The following is a 14,816-nucleotide window of genomic DNA, read 5'->3' on the forward strand; positions in this document are numbered from 1 at the left end:
GTATGTATCCTTACAGTGGGGAAGATTCAGAGGTCATTATCAAACCAGCCTGAATTTGAATCCCAGTTCTGTCTACACACTAGGTCTCAGGAAAATGACTTTATCTCTGTGAGCCCCAACTTCTTCAGGTAAAAACCATGGTTGATTGTGGAGCAACCTCATCGAGTAGTCGGAATTTCATGAGATCCTGTATATAAAGTGCCGTACCTGGCATATGGTAGGAGTAGCTGTAAAACAAGGGTGAAAACCTGGAACATTGTCAGTGGCGGTTTGAAAGTCGGGCGAGGGGTCTGCAGCCAGCCCAGCCCATTGACAGTGACAGGCCCTGCTGTAAACTCTGAAAGGAGGTTGTTATAAGCTCTGGGAAAAGGTCGCCAGCTGTCGTGAGACCTCATGAGTTCCTGGTGTTCCCAACTAGGCCAAGCCATACTTGGAATTTCAAGCAGGCAATTGACATCAAGGACTGCTGTTTGCAGGCCACCCCTCCCCACCTCCACCAGGTTGGGATTCTTAGGAAGAAAACAAGGAGGGCTGAGTGAGGACTCCAGTCTGGGGGTACTTGTGCCACCAATAGGTGATTAGGTACAGGTATATTAATAGATCCAGATTCAGCAGAACTAGGGAGGACTTGAGCAATAGAATCAGGGAGCAAAGTCAAGGCAGGGCACCTCTCCTGAGATTCCTTCCGCAAGGGAAAAGGACTGGAGCGGGGTGGGGCCAGGCTGTAGCAGTGCATGGAGGGAGGGACGTGTCCAGGCCTGGAGCTGGGGACAGACTTCCAAGGCCTGCTGGCGTGTACATAACTCCCCGTGGCGGTCAGAACACAACAAGGCAAGAGACAGCAGATGTGTGATAGAAATAAAACCACTTTACTGTTTAGAATAAAGGACACACTATAAAAAGTGAACATTATGCAACATTACAAGACAATATACATTCACGGAATATAAAATTCATAAATAACATGGAGGAAAACTGTAAACAGTGCTACAAAATTTAGCAACAAATACATTCCTTCTAGACAGGGTTCGAGATCTCTGGTTGGTTTCTCTCCATCACTTCTGGGTTTCAGGACAGCAGACTGGCTAAAGGGAAAGGCGGGTGCTGGGAGAATCTAAGAAGCCCCTACCCCCAAAGCAAAAACTATTTTCCAAGTTCTTCCCTTCCTCTTGCCTCCAAAGAGTCAATTTGGAAGTTGTTATCACATCCACCTCCCCTACTTTCCCCCATTTTGTTTTGCTTTTGCCATCAGATTTTTATTATGTTTCTCTCTGATAAAAATACTCTAGTGACATGTTTACCGTAGGTAGCCAGAAGCCATCTTGGGGTAGTCCAGACTGTCAGTTGTCACGTGCAAGACAGAGGTCTGGGTCACGGAAGGGTAGTGTCTCCTGTGGGCCACAGTTTCCCCTGGACAGGGCTATTACAAACAGTCATGTTTCTTTAGTTGTTCAAGAACCATGTTGCCACCATGAGGCTGGTCTGGAACTAGGGGAGGAGACAGGAGTCTCTCGGTATTACCTACCCTGGACAGAGCAGAGCATTGGCCTGAGAGCTGGGAGCCTGGGCGTGGAGCTTCCTTGATTGGCAGGCAGAAGAGATGCCCAAAGGAGGCAGCGAGAACTTGGAATTGTATCTCCTATGGCCCTGGATTCTTAGGAAAATCATGGCTTCCCAACTGGATGGGCAACAGGACTTGGGGTGAAGTAAATGGTAGACTACTCAGGGCCGGGTGACACAGAACAAGAACATGAATGTACTTTAAACTTTTTTCCTACTCCAGGAACAATTGGGATTCCAATAGGGAGGAGGCTGGAGGAGTCTCAGTTACTAGTTCCTTCTAGTTCCCCCAATTCACCAGTCTAGCTGCTTGCCTAGAAGTATTTTCCTCTCCATTCCACTGTAGAATTTGATTCAGGAAAATGGCGGCATGTGGGTTTCATTTTTTTTTTTCTCTTAAACACAATGTACACATATTACAGCCTACACATGACACAAGATTTAGCAAAATAAAATGTTCACGATATGATTGAAATACAGAAGTGTCTCAGCTACATAAATGACTTTAAATTATACAGTAAGTGAATGGGTGAAATAAAAAAGCTATAGCTTATAGAAAGCTCAAAACCGCCCTCTGACATCGCTTTGCAAAAGACCCTTCTTTGCCCAGGGCCTCCTCACCAAAGCCTAACAGATGGAGCTGTGGTTCTGCTAATTTATCGACTCTGCGGGGAAACGTCAGGTGCCTCACCCTCAGCCTTCACCCAAGTTCCTCCTTGTGTGAGAGGGGCTGACCACCCCAGGGAGTGTAAATGGCCAGATGCCCCACAGAGAAGACACTGATGTCCCCTCGTGGGAGGGAGCTTGTGTAGGTCGGTCAGGGGCCCCACCATGCGAGACCTTGAGGTGAAGATAAGGACAATCCCAAAACATCAAGTCTGGGCTCATCCCTTCAAAACCACTGACCTGCCGGCCTCAGCTTCTTCTGTTCACACTGCCTCACAGAGAAGGCCAAGCCTCCCATTCTCCCCCTGCCAAATGGCATGACCACAGAGGGAAAGGTACATGGTAATGAAATTGATCCCAAGGAAACCCGATGCCTGTACTGTCTTCCCGCTCTGGGGTTCTGCCAAGCACCTTGCCTGGGCACTTGTGTGTGTGCAAGACACTACAATGTGTTGTCTGCTGCTTTTTTTTTTTTTTTTTTTCTTCTCCTGTTTCAATTGGCAGCTCTGTTTCCTAAAGTGGAATGAACTGAAGATACAAATACTAATAGAAGATAAATACCCATAAGCTGAAAAAAAGAGACAGAGAGCAATCATGTTCAATGTCACCATCCTACCACCCCCCTGTAAAATATACATTATCACCTAGTCTCAGTATCTCACTTTTGACACTAAAACTTAAAATAATTTTATTTAATAGGAGAATTTATATTATAGTTTTATTTCAAAAAAAAAAAAAAAAAAAACCACAACAGAAACCCTACAACTGGTTGCAAACTCAGGCTTTCCCCAGTGACCAACAATTTTAATTCCAAGAGGTGAGGATCTCAGGAGGTGGCATTCACCAGGGAGCTAGGGAAAAGGGACCAAGCTGTCTCCACACCCAGGAGAGGTGTCCCTCCAGCCGAGGCAGGACACTGCAGCTCTCCCTCCTGTGCCCAGGCACTTGACTACACTCTCATCTGCCATCTGAGCCAAGCCAGGAAGGCAGTTAAAAGGAAGGCCCCCAAACATGAAGCAGGGAAAAGGAGATGGACAGGGGTCAGATGACCTGTGATAGGGAAGAGAGGGTGCTGACGGTGTTCAGAATTTCAAATTTTAATTAAAATGAAAAAAAAAATGTCAACTTGGAATGTCATGATTTTCTTCAAACAAGCAACGACAACAAAATAGAAGAGATTAAACTATTGGCGTATTTAACAGCATTGAACAGAATTCTGTGTCCTGTAAAAAAATTAGCTTATGTCCCCATGTGGGTATATGCAAATGTGTATACAAACATATCCCCCTAGGTGAGCTAAACACTATTCTGGAAATAGTATCCTCTACCCAAACCTACTTGGCTATATCTGTGGATAGTGTAAGATGTGTGTATTTCACCAATTTACATAAAAGCAAGCTCCCGGCCAAATCTACCAAAGAGTTTTCCAGGAGGAAATCTGGTGGGAGGCAGGGAGAGGAAAGACATTCATCTCAGTCTTTCACCTGAGCTTTTGTACAAGGCAGGCAAATTGCCTCCTGACCTCAGGCAGATGTTTAAGTCTTCACCAACTAAGAAAGCTCTGTTATTCTGGCCTAGGTGCTTGCTCCAGACTCAGGAACATCTGGTCAATGCAAGCATCCCTGGGCTGGGGAACTGCGTGTGTGCTGCGTCATCTCCGACTCTCTTGTAGTTCCTTCCTTCCCTCCCTCGCTCTTACATGCAGACACAGACAGACAGTCTGGTTGGGACATGCAGTGGCAGCTCCTGGTGTGTAAGATCTTTCACACACCTCGAGTCTATCTGCTTGCTGCCTTTGACTGATCCTGAAATGGTTGGCCTTTCAGCCACTTCCTTGTCTGTGTCCTTTATGTATTGGAGGAAAAGGACAAAGGGAAGAGGGTCTGGGAGATGGTGAGGTGGGGAAGAAGCAAGAGGGGTGGGAATTACAATCCCCAACTGGAGTAGTTTTTCATTTTTGTTTTCCTAAAAAAATAGAGATTATATTATCACGAAGAAGAGGAATACAGGTTCCTCATTCTTTCTGGCATGGCACCAGAAATTCCCAGGTGGAAATGAGTGATGTCAAAACCAAAAAGAAGGGGCAGGGTGGGGCCAGGAGGATAGTTCCCAGTAAACCCCATATGATAGCATAGACCTTTCTTTAAGTGTTCCAAGTGCTAAATTTGCAAGAAAACAGGCACTAATTTCATTGTCATCATCTGGGAAGAGTTAGTGTCCGAGGGAAGCTCAGCGGGAAGGGAGGGAAGTGAGGTGGGGCAGGGTCTGGCGTTCAGGGGTCTGTGGCATTGATGATGCTTTTGTCCGGGGGGGCCCATCCTCGGTACCAGCTGCAGTAGCCGCCCTTCTGCCGGATGCAGGCATAGTGTTTGGACTGGTAGCCAGGGTAGCCGAAATTGGAGAGCATGTCGGTCCAGAGACACTCGTTCTTGGAAGTAACAAAGCAAGGCAGGTAGTAGCAGGACTTGATCTGCAATTAGATAACAGGCAGCAGTTGATGGAATCTGCCATGGTATGCCCAGGCCTGAGGCTGCCGAGCCTGGGGCCACTGCAGGGGAAGCCTAGCCACATCAGTCTCTCAGTGATAATAATATAAATAGCACTAGCGAACATTTGTTGAGCACCTACTATCTCACAGACATTCTGATAAGTGCTTTGATAGTATTCTCTTTAATTCTCATCACAGTTTTATCTCCCTTTTTACAGATAAGGAAATAGGAGGCTCGGAGAGGTTAAGTAACTTGTTGCAGGTCACACAGTCAGTAAGTAGCAGAATTAGACCATTGAGAGGGCTTTTTCATCTCATATAGATAGGAGATCTCAGTTGTTTTAGGAAATCGAGGAATTAGAAAGGTTACAGTATAAACTTTGGAGTCTAGCTGCCCTAGGTTGGAAACCAGATTCAGTGAACTGTGGGATCTAGGGCTAGTTACTTAAGTTCTCTGAGCTCTTATCTGCAGAATGGAGATCATAGTAATTAAAACCACACAGGATTGTTTTGAAGATGAAATGAGAGAATGACTCAACTTACCGCAACAGCAGGAAGGCTGTACCTTGGCCCTATACTTGGGTCAGGGGGACGGGCTTGGTTGAAGAAAGACCTTCTGTAGCATCTGGTCTCTGCAGTCCTGGGCCCATTTGCCCACCTGACCGATGAGTCAGCTACCAGGGTGAGCCCACTTGAAACCACTTGGCAGAACCTGCCACTGTCAGGATCCTATACCTACAGCCCTGAACTGCCAGGTGGGGCCAGGGACTCAAGAGTCCTCATGCCCCAGCAGCTTGCAAGTGGTCATCATGGAGGCAGCCCATTACAGCAGAAAGGCATTCTTCCTTCCCTGCCTTCCTCACTGCCCTGCCTGGGGCAACATTCCTTACTGTGTCTGCTCAGACCTGCCCCTCTACCCTGGCCTAACACATGCACACCCTTCCCAGCACGAGGCCCTGGCGCCCAGTGCATTGGGAGCTGATGTTTCTAGGGCTGCAAGTCAGCACCTCCCCTCCATCCCCCAGTGACCCCAGGGCTTACCTTGCAGTTACAACCCAGGTGGTACCGATAATTCAGCCCCTTGCGCTGGGAGAGGGTGAGCTGGTCCCACCTCTCCACAAAGTTGCACAGCCCTGTGTACATCTTGCCATCATAGACGCGACCTACAGGAGGAAAGAAGAAAACAAGGAGAGGGTTGTTTTGTCCAGAGCCCAGCCCAGAAAGAATTCACACCTACTATGTTCCCACTTAGCCCAGGCACTGTGGCTGGGTACTTTTCAGACCCATGATTTTATTTCACCCTCCCCAACACCTTTCAAAATGGACTGTAGCACCATTTTTCCAGATGAGGATAATGAGGCTTGGAGAGGTAAAGTGATTTGCAAAAGGTCCCAAGCCCATTAAATACTGGAGCTAGGACTAGAGGCCAACTTTTCACTCCCTTTATAACGATTTGTGTTTTTGTTTTCTCCTTTACTACCTTGACGGCCTAAAGATGAATAACTTTCAAAGACAGGCCTAACAGGTTGAGTGTGAGGTGGAGAGGAACACACACTCCCTTTTTATTTACAGTAAAGTTGAGAAGCTACAAATTAGGAGATATGCCTCACAAGGTGAGTGGTGGAGCTAATTCCAGAGTCGAGCCTAAGTGTAGGAGCCTCAAGCTCTTAGCACTGGGTAAGTAGGATGAATTCAACATTAGAGACTCCTTACGATTTACTGGACATTTGGTGAGTCAACTACTCCTTGTGTGTTCTTCTGCAGTCAAGAAACAGTGGACCTTGGCCAAACCCTGGCCTAGAAGCTAGAGTTGGCCATTACCTGTCAGCAGGTACTGGTACTTGTTGACCTCCAGCTTAAGGCCACAGAGACTCTCGGAAGCTTCCGTGTGGATGTACTGCACGTGGGGCATCTTGGTGAAGCCTCGGTACATCTGTGGGCAAAAGGAACATCATGACTTCTTCCTTTCCAATTTGGACACCCGTATGATCCATAATCCCACTGCTGGGTATATTTCCAAAGGAAAGGAAGTCAGAATATGGAAGAGGGGTCTGCACTCTCATGTTTACTGCAGCAATATTCACAACAGCCAAGATATGAAATTAACCTAAGTGCCCATCAGCAGATGAATGGAAAAACAAAACCTGGGATCTATACCCAACGGAATATGATTCATCCAGAAAAAAGCATGAAATCTTGTCATGTGTGGCAACGCAGCTGGAACTGGAGGTCATTTTGCTAAGTGAAATAAGCCAGGCACAGAAACACAAATAACACCGTGTTCTCACTCATAATGTGGGAGCTAAGAAAGCAAATCTCATGAAGATAGACAGCGGATTTGGTGGTTACCAGAGGCAGGAAAGGTAATAGGGATTGGGGGAAAGAGATGTAATTAATGGGTACAAAAATATGAGTAGGCAGAAGAAGTAAGACCCAGTGTTCATTAAATCAGTAGAATGACTACAGTAAACAATAACTTATAGTATATCTCAAAATAGCTAGTAGAGGATAATTCAAATCCCTGCATGAAGAAACGATAAATGTTTAAGGTTATGAACATCCCATTTACCCTGATTTGATTACTATACATTTTTGAATATATCAAAATACCACATGGACTCCCAAAATATGTACATTTATTATGTATCAATAAAATAAAAGGAACCCAGGAGAGGAGGCTCAGCACCCAGAAGGCTTGCTGACATTGGATCTGAGGGAATCTCGCTCCCCTATGGGGCTGTCCAGTGGCCGGTCACTGATCTACCCACCCAGGGCCCCCTTCACCCCAGATGAAGCCACCGATCCTCTTGTCTAGCCAGGTTGGGGCCTTCCCAGAGAAACCTTCCTGTGCAGCCAGCCACACCCCCCATTCCAACTGGCCTGCAACACTCCTTCAGCTACACATGTCTCACATCCCAGCACCTTTTCAGAAATCCAGAGAAGTAGCTGTGACAAGGGTACTTTTTCTTTGTCAACCTCAGGACCTGAGTCCCATGAATTCAGCCAGCATTCTCATGATATCTCTGTGAGATTCTCCAGCCCACAAAAACATTCTCACTCACATTCCCCTTGCAGTATCCTTAAAAGAGCCTTGGGAGGGATGTATTACAAACCCCACTTTATAGAAATTCTATTTGGCTGGTGAACGTTGAATTCAGGCTAGAAATTCTCTATGTTTTTTATTCTTCTGAGTGTCTGATGAAAGCATTGGGATCCTTTATCCCAGATGAAGCACATAAACATATCTACAAAGTTCAAAGATTTTTAACTGTTGAACACTTTATAATTATTAGATTGAACCACATGAAATTGCTGATATTTGGCTATTTGTATCTACGACATAATCTAATACAGTGGTTCTCAACTGGAGGCAATTTTGCCCCCCTAGGAAATATTTGGGACATTTGACAATGTCTGGAGACATTTTTGGTTGTCACAACAGTTAGTAGAGGGTAGGGAGGTTGCTAAACATCCCGCAGTACTCAGGACAGCCCCAGAACAAAAAATTATCTGGTCCCAAATGTCAGTGATACTGAGGTTGAGAAATCTCCATTAATATTAGCCCACGAATCACCGTGACAACCCTATGAGGTAGAAACTAGTATGCCCATTTTATAGATTAGGAGCCTGAGTCACGAGCAGGCTAAGTAGCTTGTTAAGGCCACACAGTTGGGAAATGGCAAAGCTAGGATTCCAAGCAGGGGAATTTGCCTTCAGAGTCCATACTCTTACCCATTATCTTAGACTGGCTCCCAGGAAGCCTCAGAAGCCTATGACCAAGGTCCCCAGAAGCAGGCAAATGCTATTTGCATTTATGGCCACTGTGCCTCCTTCATCAGTGTGTGCTCAGAGTCACTGGGGTGTCTGAATGCAACAGAAGCTGAGTCCTCTTTGTGATTCCAGGTCAAGTCCACGAGTATTATACAGGCCCAGTGTGCCAAGGCGATGCTGTGAACTGTGGGATCTGGTAAGGGTGGGGTGGGGCACTAAGGTGTTGCACAATTCTGTTATCCCCTCCGTCCTCAGAGTACACAAGCCCTGGACCACTGGTGGTCTCTGGGCTTGTCCCAAGGGTTTATAATAGGAAAATGCCTCTACTTTACTTCCTGGCATGTGTTCTTAATTTACTTACAGTTAATTAATACAAAGCCAGACATCACTTCATTGGTGTCTCTTCTAAATGCCTCCCATTTGGCCTGTGAACTGGCGTTTTTTCATCTTTTAAGTAGTGACTGGTTGGTGGGGGTAGGTGGTCCACAAGACCTTCACGGCATAACTTGGTCTGTTGGACCTACTGAGTTTGGGCGCCCCTGCCTTGTTAAAAGCACACATTGTTCTGATGGACTCAGATGGTCTTCCTTCTGAACCCCTCTTTTCCCCCAAGGCTTGCCAACTGAGCACAGAAATGCAGCCAAGTGCTGGAAGAAATGCTCTCTGCACTCAGCATTCAATTATGCGGTGGGGGCGCGGGGTGGGTAGAGTCACGATGATGACTTCTTCTATGTGAATGGTGCCTCTCTAGCCTTAACAGGAACCATGTTTAAGCATGCTGCTGTATGCCTGCCATGGAGTGTGGCCTTCGAAGAACATCCCCTACCCTGACTTCTGTGCCGAGCAACTTCTTATTTTTGTGTGGGTGTTCCTTGAGGTTTTGGCAAATGTTTCAACTAAGCACTCGCTCTAGGTCTTTTGGACCCAGCCCATGGGAACCTCATTCCTTCTGCGTCAATCTTTCCCCTTGACTGCCCTAGTGCTTCGTGAGTGAGAGAATGAAGCCCCTGGTTACAGTCTGGTCACTTGAACTGCTCAGTAAGAACTAAACTCATCAAAATCAGCTTGGCATTGCAGCTACTTGGAAGTTTGAAGGCACCTGCATTTTAACTCCTAGCACTTGCCTAGAGTTGAAATTCTGATACATTACAAATGACTGGCTCTGACAAACATAGTGCTGTGTTTTAGGTTCAATTCTGAAAAGAACAACATGGCAAAGGTAAATTCTACTCAGTTGTGTTTTCTGTATAATAATCCTACCTTGATTTAAATATTGATTCTAAAAGTATCATGTCTGTAATCGTAGAGATCTAGACTTGGCTTGACAAATTTAGGAAAGTCATAATAGATTTCTAATGTCCTGACATCAGAGAATCCTAGAATCTCAAAGTTGGAAAAGATGTTAAAGGTAATCTAATCCAAACCAATGCCATGGAGATCAGTGGTAAATTCAGGTTTTGGAGGCTGACAGCCAGAGGTTGAATCTTGAATCTTCTCTGCCACCTATTCGCCACTTGAAAAGTTACTTAACCTCTTTGGGCCTCAGTTTTTTCATCTGTAAAATGGGTCAAAGCACTTACTTCTTAGGGTGTTTGAGAGAAGCAAATGACTTAGAATAGCAGTCAGCCCACAACATTCAATAAAAGTTAGCTTAGAACAAGTTATACTGAAATTTGTAAGGAGAGGAGGAACGAGTTGGTCCCCTTCCTCCTAAGTCCCTTCCTCAGCTCTTAACAAGAGTAGTTAAAGCTGGTTTAGAACTTCAGACATAAGTGGGTGGTTCTTTTTCGGCTGGGTTCTGCATGCCTCTAGGCCCCTCTTCTTGGTAGCAGCTACACAAGTAGCGTCTATACAGAGTTCCAAGATGTTAGCTTCCCTTGGAGGGAAGGGACAAATAAAGTCAAAAAGAAGTTTCTGAGTCTGGGGACATTTGCATATTTCTTATGAAATGTCTGGCCTTCATTCTACATTGACAGCATGAGTTGCTACAATGATGCCAACTATGTCTTGCATGCCTACCAGAGATCAACACTGTTCTGGATGCTGGCGTACATCATGGACTCATTTAAACCCACAACTTCTTATTTACAGACCGACCAAGCTATTGGGGGCATGATCTTTCTCTGCACAGCAATTTGTCCAGCAGGACAGGCAGAGAATGTGGAAATGGAGCCAGTCTCTGCAGAGGGCTGGATGAGAGTCCTAAGCCAGGAAGAGCCACAGGCATTGCAAGAAGAATGGTTCCCTGCGGGCTGGGGGTCAAAGATGCTTCCAGCTGGAGCTTCAAAGGCGAGACCCTGCTATTGCTCATTTGGTTAGACAAACCACTAAAGGAAGGAAGTCCCCGGAGGTCTGCTCTGCCTACAGTCAGGACATGCAAAGCACATGACCAGCGGGGCTCCCCATGGGACCCTCCCAGGACCAGCTGGGACATAATGTCCCCCACGTTCTGTCCCCTGCAGCCAGCCAGAGAGCGTGTCTCCACTACACAAACAATAACTCCTAGCACAGTGGATCAGTTTCTCATGATCCTGATGGGAGATAAGGTCCCCACAGCTTAGAGCAGCCAGTTCTGGAAACTTTCACCTTCACCCCACAGCCCAGGGCCTCAGCCCCAGCTAATTTCCAAGTTTGGGATTGCAATAAGCTCTCTCAACATTCTAACACCCTTGCACACACACACACACACACACACACACACACACACACACATCGCAGGTCTCTGCGTACTGAAGTGTTCCTGAGAGATGGGTCAGAGGCTCCAGAGTTAGCAGACGGGAGAAGGTCTGCCTGCCCTTCATCAGTGAGAGTAGAGAGGGGTCAGACAGGGCAGCTCCGAGTCTCAGGTTCTCCAAGTTCCTTTAGTCCTGCTCTAAGGGAGCCCTTGCTCACCCCTTCTGACTCTCTAGGGTAGACTCTCTAATCCGCTAGAACAAAGCCTCCCAGGGACCAGTGCCAAACTCATACAGGCTTGCCTCTCTGGCCTCCCCCTTCCCTCCTACAAAGATTTTTCTGATACATCCTTTGCAGGATATTACAAGTCTAGCCCTACACTGCTGGATGATAAACCAACAAACCCAAGCTGACTTCTTTTTGTTTTCCTGGGAACTAAATACATACGGAGTAGGCATTTATATCCCCCAAAGCAGGTAGGAATGATGAATCAGCCTGCTGCTCCATACTGTATTATTATCTCCTTATAGGCAAAGACCCTATAGTTTTGCTCAGGTTTGCCACTTTGTAGCTGTGTGATCTTAACTGTTATATGACCTCCCAGGTCTCAGTTGCCTCACCTGTCAAACAGAGGACACGGTGTTATCTATTTTACAGTGTTAGTATAAGGACTGATCTATGCAAGGACCTAGCAGAATGCCTGGTACAAAGCAATTGCTCAGTAAATGTTACTGATGCAGAGTCTTGTAATTGTAAGCAGTGTTTTATCTTTGTATCCCCAGCTCATAGCACAGTACTAAGCACAGAGAGAGGGTGGGAGGGAAGCATGAGAGGATGGATGGATGGACTATTTATTACTTCTACTTCTAGCCTGTGTCTTCTCTGACTTGCAAGCTGGTACCTAGAAACAGGCAGATTCCAGTGGCATCTCTGGATAGAAGGGTACTGACCAGTTCTATGGATCATGATACCCAGCTGTGGGAGGGTCAGAGTGAATAAAAGGCATGAGATGGTGACTGATGATTAAAGTAAGATGGCAGGGAGATTTGGGAGTCACATAAAGAACACAGGATTGGGAAGAGATTCCGATGCCTCAGCTTGGGGATCAGATCTGCCCTTAATTAAATGCTTTACTCTGGGTAAGTCATTTCCCCTTTGTGCCTCTGTCAGAAGTGAGACGAGGGACCTTACATCTAATTCCAGCAACATGATTCACGAGCTCAGATGAAGGATGGTGAACGGAAAGCCTAAGCCCACCAGACTGGGAGTGGGAGTGTGTCTTCTGAAACTGATGAGCTAGCAAATGTTTGGTTTCTAGACAGACCCCAGTGGCTGGTCTGACACCAGCAAGGGGAAATGGGACATTCTGCCCACAGGAAGGGCCTCTGGTCACCCTGGTCTCCAGGCCCTGATGATAGGAAGGAAAGCAGGCAGGCTTAGGAACTGCTGCCTCCCAGCGATTTCCCTCTCCGCTCTCTGCTGATCACCAAGTGTCTCGTAATGAGGATTGTTCCAGACCAGGCAGGTTCGTGTGTTCTCTGAACCTCTGCTTTGGTCTAATATGCTTTGGCATTCCCGCGCTGACTGCCAGAGGTTGCAAAGTGGGTTTTTTGGGTTGTTGTTGCTCTTGCTGGTTCCCCACCCCCGCCCATTCTTCTCTCCCCAGGGCTGTCTGAAGACATAAACTGGTCTCATGACCAAGCTTAGGCAGCCAAGGGCAACTGGCCAGGGCTGACTCTGGACATTACATAACCAGAAGGCTGTGGATGTTTGCAAAATTGAATCCAAAGCAACAGGTTCCACAAAATTAGTACATCCAGCCTCAGGCCTCGGGACACAGGAATAAGGAAGCCTGGAGGTTGGCATCGGGGATGGTTGGGTACCACCATGGGCTGTGTCACTGCCCCACTCCCTTCTACCTGGACATTGCGGCTTGTCTCCTCTGGGGAGTTTCCAGGCCTATGGGGTCTCACCCTCATGCCCGTATTAGATGGGTAAGCATTCACCAAGTCACTTTTGCATGCCAGGTCCTACCCTAATTGCTTTGGATGCAAATATGAGCAATAAGTTAAAGGGCTGGACAGTTCCTGTGGACCTCAGCACACCCCACATTGAACTTCTGATGAGTCACACACATACATGCCTCTTCTCTCCCAACCTGACTCTAGTTCCTAAAGATGGAAAATGTATCTTCCTCACGGCTTCCCTGGCTCCTGGCTGGGAGCTCTGCATGTAGAGAGGTGCTTACAAAGATGGGGTGATGAACCAGTTGCTGAGTTATTCAAGGTGAAGCCCCAGTCTTCTGTGCTAAGGCAATCACCAGTACACCCTGCCATTGTATACCACCCGCTCCTCCTTACAAGTAACACGGCCCGCATCCCAGGATGCTTAGAATGCCTGAGCTAGAGAGGATGTCAGGAGCACCAAGCCCGACCCCACACTGTTAAGAGGTGGTAAAACTGCGGCCCAGGAAAAGGGACAAGCCCAAGGTAAGCAGGCTGTTTAGGAGTAGAGCTGAGACTAGGAGCAGGTTCTCTAGATTTCAAATCTGGTGTTCTTTTTCTTAAGGCGTACCTCCTTCCTATGCTTCCTGATGTTCATATCCTCAGTAATATGTTTAATGATAAGAATATGTTTAGCAAACATTGCTAACTATCTAGGATGCAAGAAGACAATCAGCTGGGAAAATAGGGAAAGAAGATGAAGTTCCTGCCTTGGGATGAGGTTCCTGTTATCAGCACAGTTTCCGTGTAAATATTTGAGTTAAGCTGTAACCTCAGTGGCCGAATGAGACCTGTAAGCACTGTGGAATCCCGGATAGTCAGAGCTCGGAAGAGTCCATTGAGATGATCTAGTCCAACCCCCTCATTTCACAACTGGGAAGATTAAAGCCCAGAGAGGGGCAGTGACTTGACCAAGGTCTCATGGTTACCAGCTAACAAGGCTATCTGCCATCTGGCTCCAGAGCTCAGCCTCCTAACAAGTGCCTTGGAGTGACTCCACCTGCATGGGCTCTTGGATGAGGCAGCCCCATGCCCCCTCTCTACCCATCCCTTTCTGCTGCCTTAGCAGCTCCCTCTCCAGCAGGCACAAGGGCTGTGTCTGGCTGGTGCTTAGACACACACCCCGGTTCCAACCCATTTTGCCTCCCTCAGCCAGGACTCTTCTGGCAAAAACCCAGAAACCTTCCTGGAGCCAGACTGATGACATTACCTACCTTCATCTGCTTGATGGTGTAGACCAGCGTGCCGAAGGGCCCCTCCTTTACCAGCTTCTTCCCCACCACCTTGGCCCGGATCACTGCAGAGACAGCAAGGAGGAGACGATAAGAGGTTAGGAAGGCCTGAACCACATCAGGAACAGCATCTCAGGGCGGGCATGTTAGTCTCCGTGGAGCCTGGAATTGCTCTCTTACCTTGGAGCCAACTGGAATAGATGATTGTGTTTATAAGAGTGGGAATTCCCTGGGGTGAGAGGGAGGTTGGAGGAAAAAGAAGCAGCCACCATTCAAGTTAATTACCCCACATGTTCACAACTGCCAGCTCCAGAACTTCCTAGGCTATAGTCATCCCCTGGCCCCGCCCTGACCCTGGGGATTTTCTTGACTTTGTGACTTCACCATAATCTAAAATCTAATTCTCCTGTTAGAGCCGTTGTG

General features: G+C 47.0%; 2 protein-coding genes across 3 annotated transcripts in view; one reads left to right on the plus strand and one right to left on the minus strand.

Moving 5' to 3' along the window:
• The window catches only part of SYN3 (synapsin III), a 547,449-nt gene that overhangs the window by 187,380 nt on the left and 345,253 nt on the right, over positions 1-14,816 (plus strand). The window lies entirely within an intron of this gene.
• Positions 847-14,816, minus strand: part of TIMP3 (TIMP metallopeptidase inhibitor 3) — a 61,963-nt gene continuing 47,993 nt past the window's right edge. The window contains exons 2-5 of the mRNA XM_030915418.1: positions 14,376-14,458; positions 6,536-6,647; positions 5,756-5,877; positions 847-4,696 (exon numbers count right to left, since the gene is read on the minus strand). Coding sequence (XP_030771278.1) covers positions 4,499-4,696; positions 5,756-5,877; positions 6,536-6,647; positions 14,376-14,458 — 515 coding nt within the window. The 3' untranslated portion in view covers positions 847-4,498. The remainder of the gene's footprint in view (positions 4,697-5,755; positions 5,878-6,535; positions 6,648-14,375; positions 14,459-14,816) is intronic.

The sequence above is a fragment of the Rhinopithecus roxellana genome, chromosome 13 (assembly GCF_007565055.1).
Source record: "Rhinopithecus roxellana isolate Shanxi Qingling chromosome 13, ASM756505v1, whole genome shotgun sequence".
Lineage (NCBI taxonomy): Eukaryota > Metazoa > Chordata > Mammalia > Primates > Cercopithecidae > Rhinopithecus > Rhinopithecus roxellana.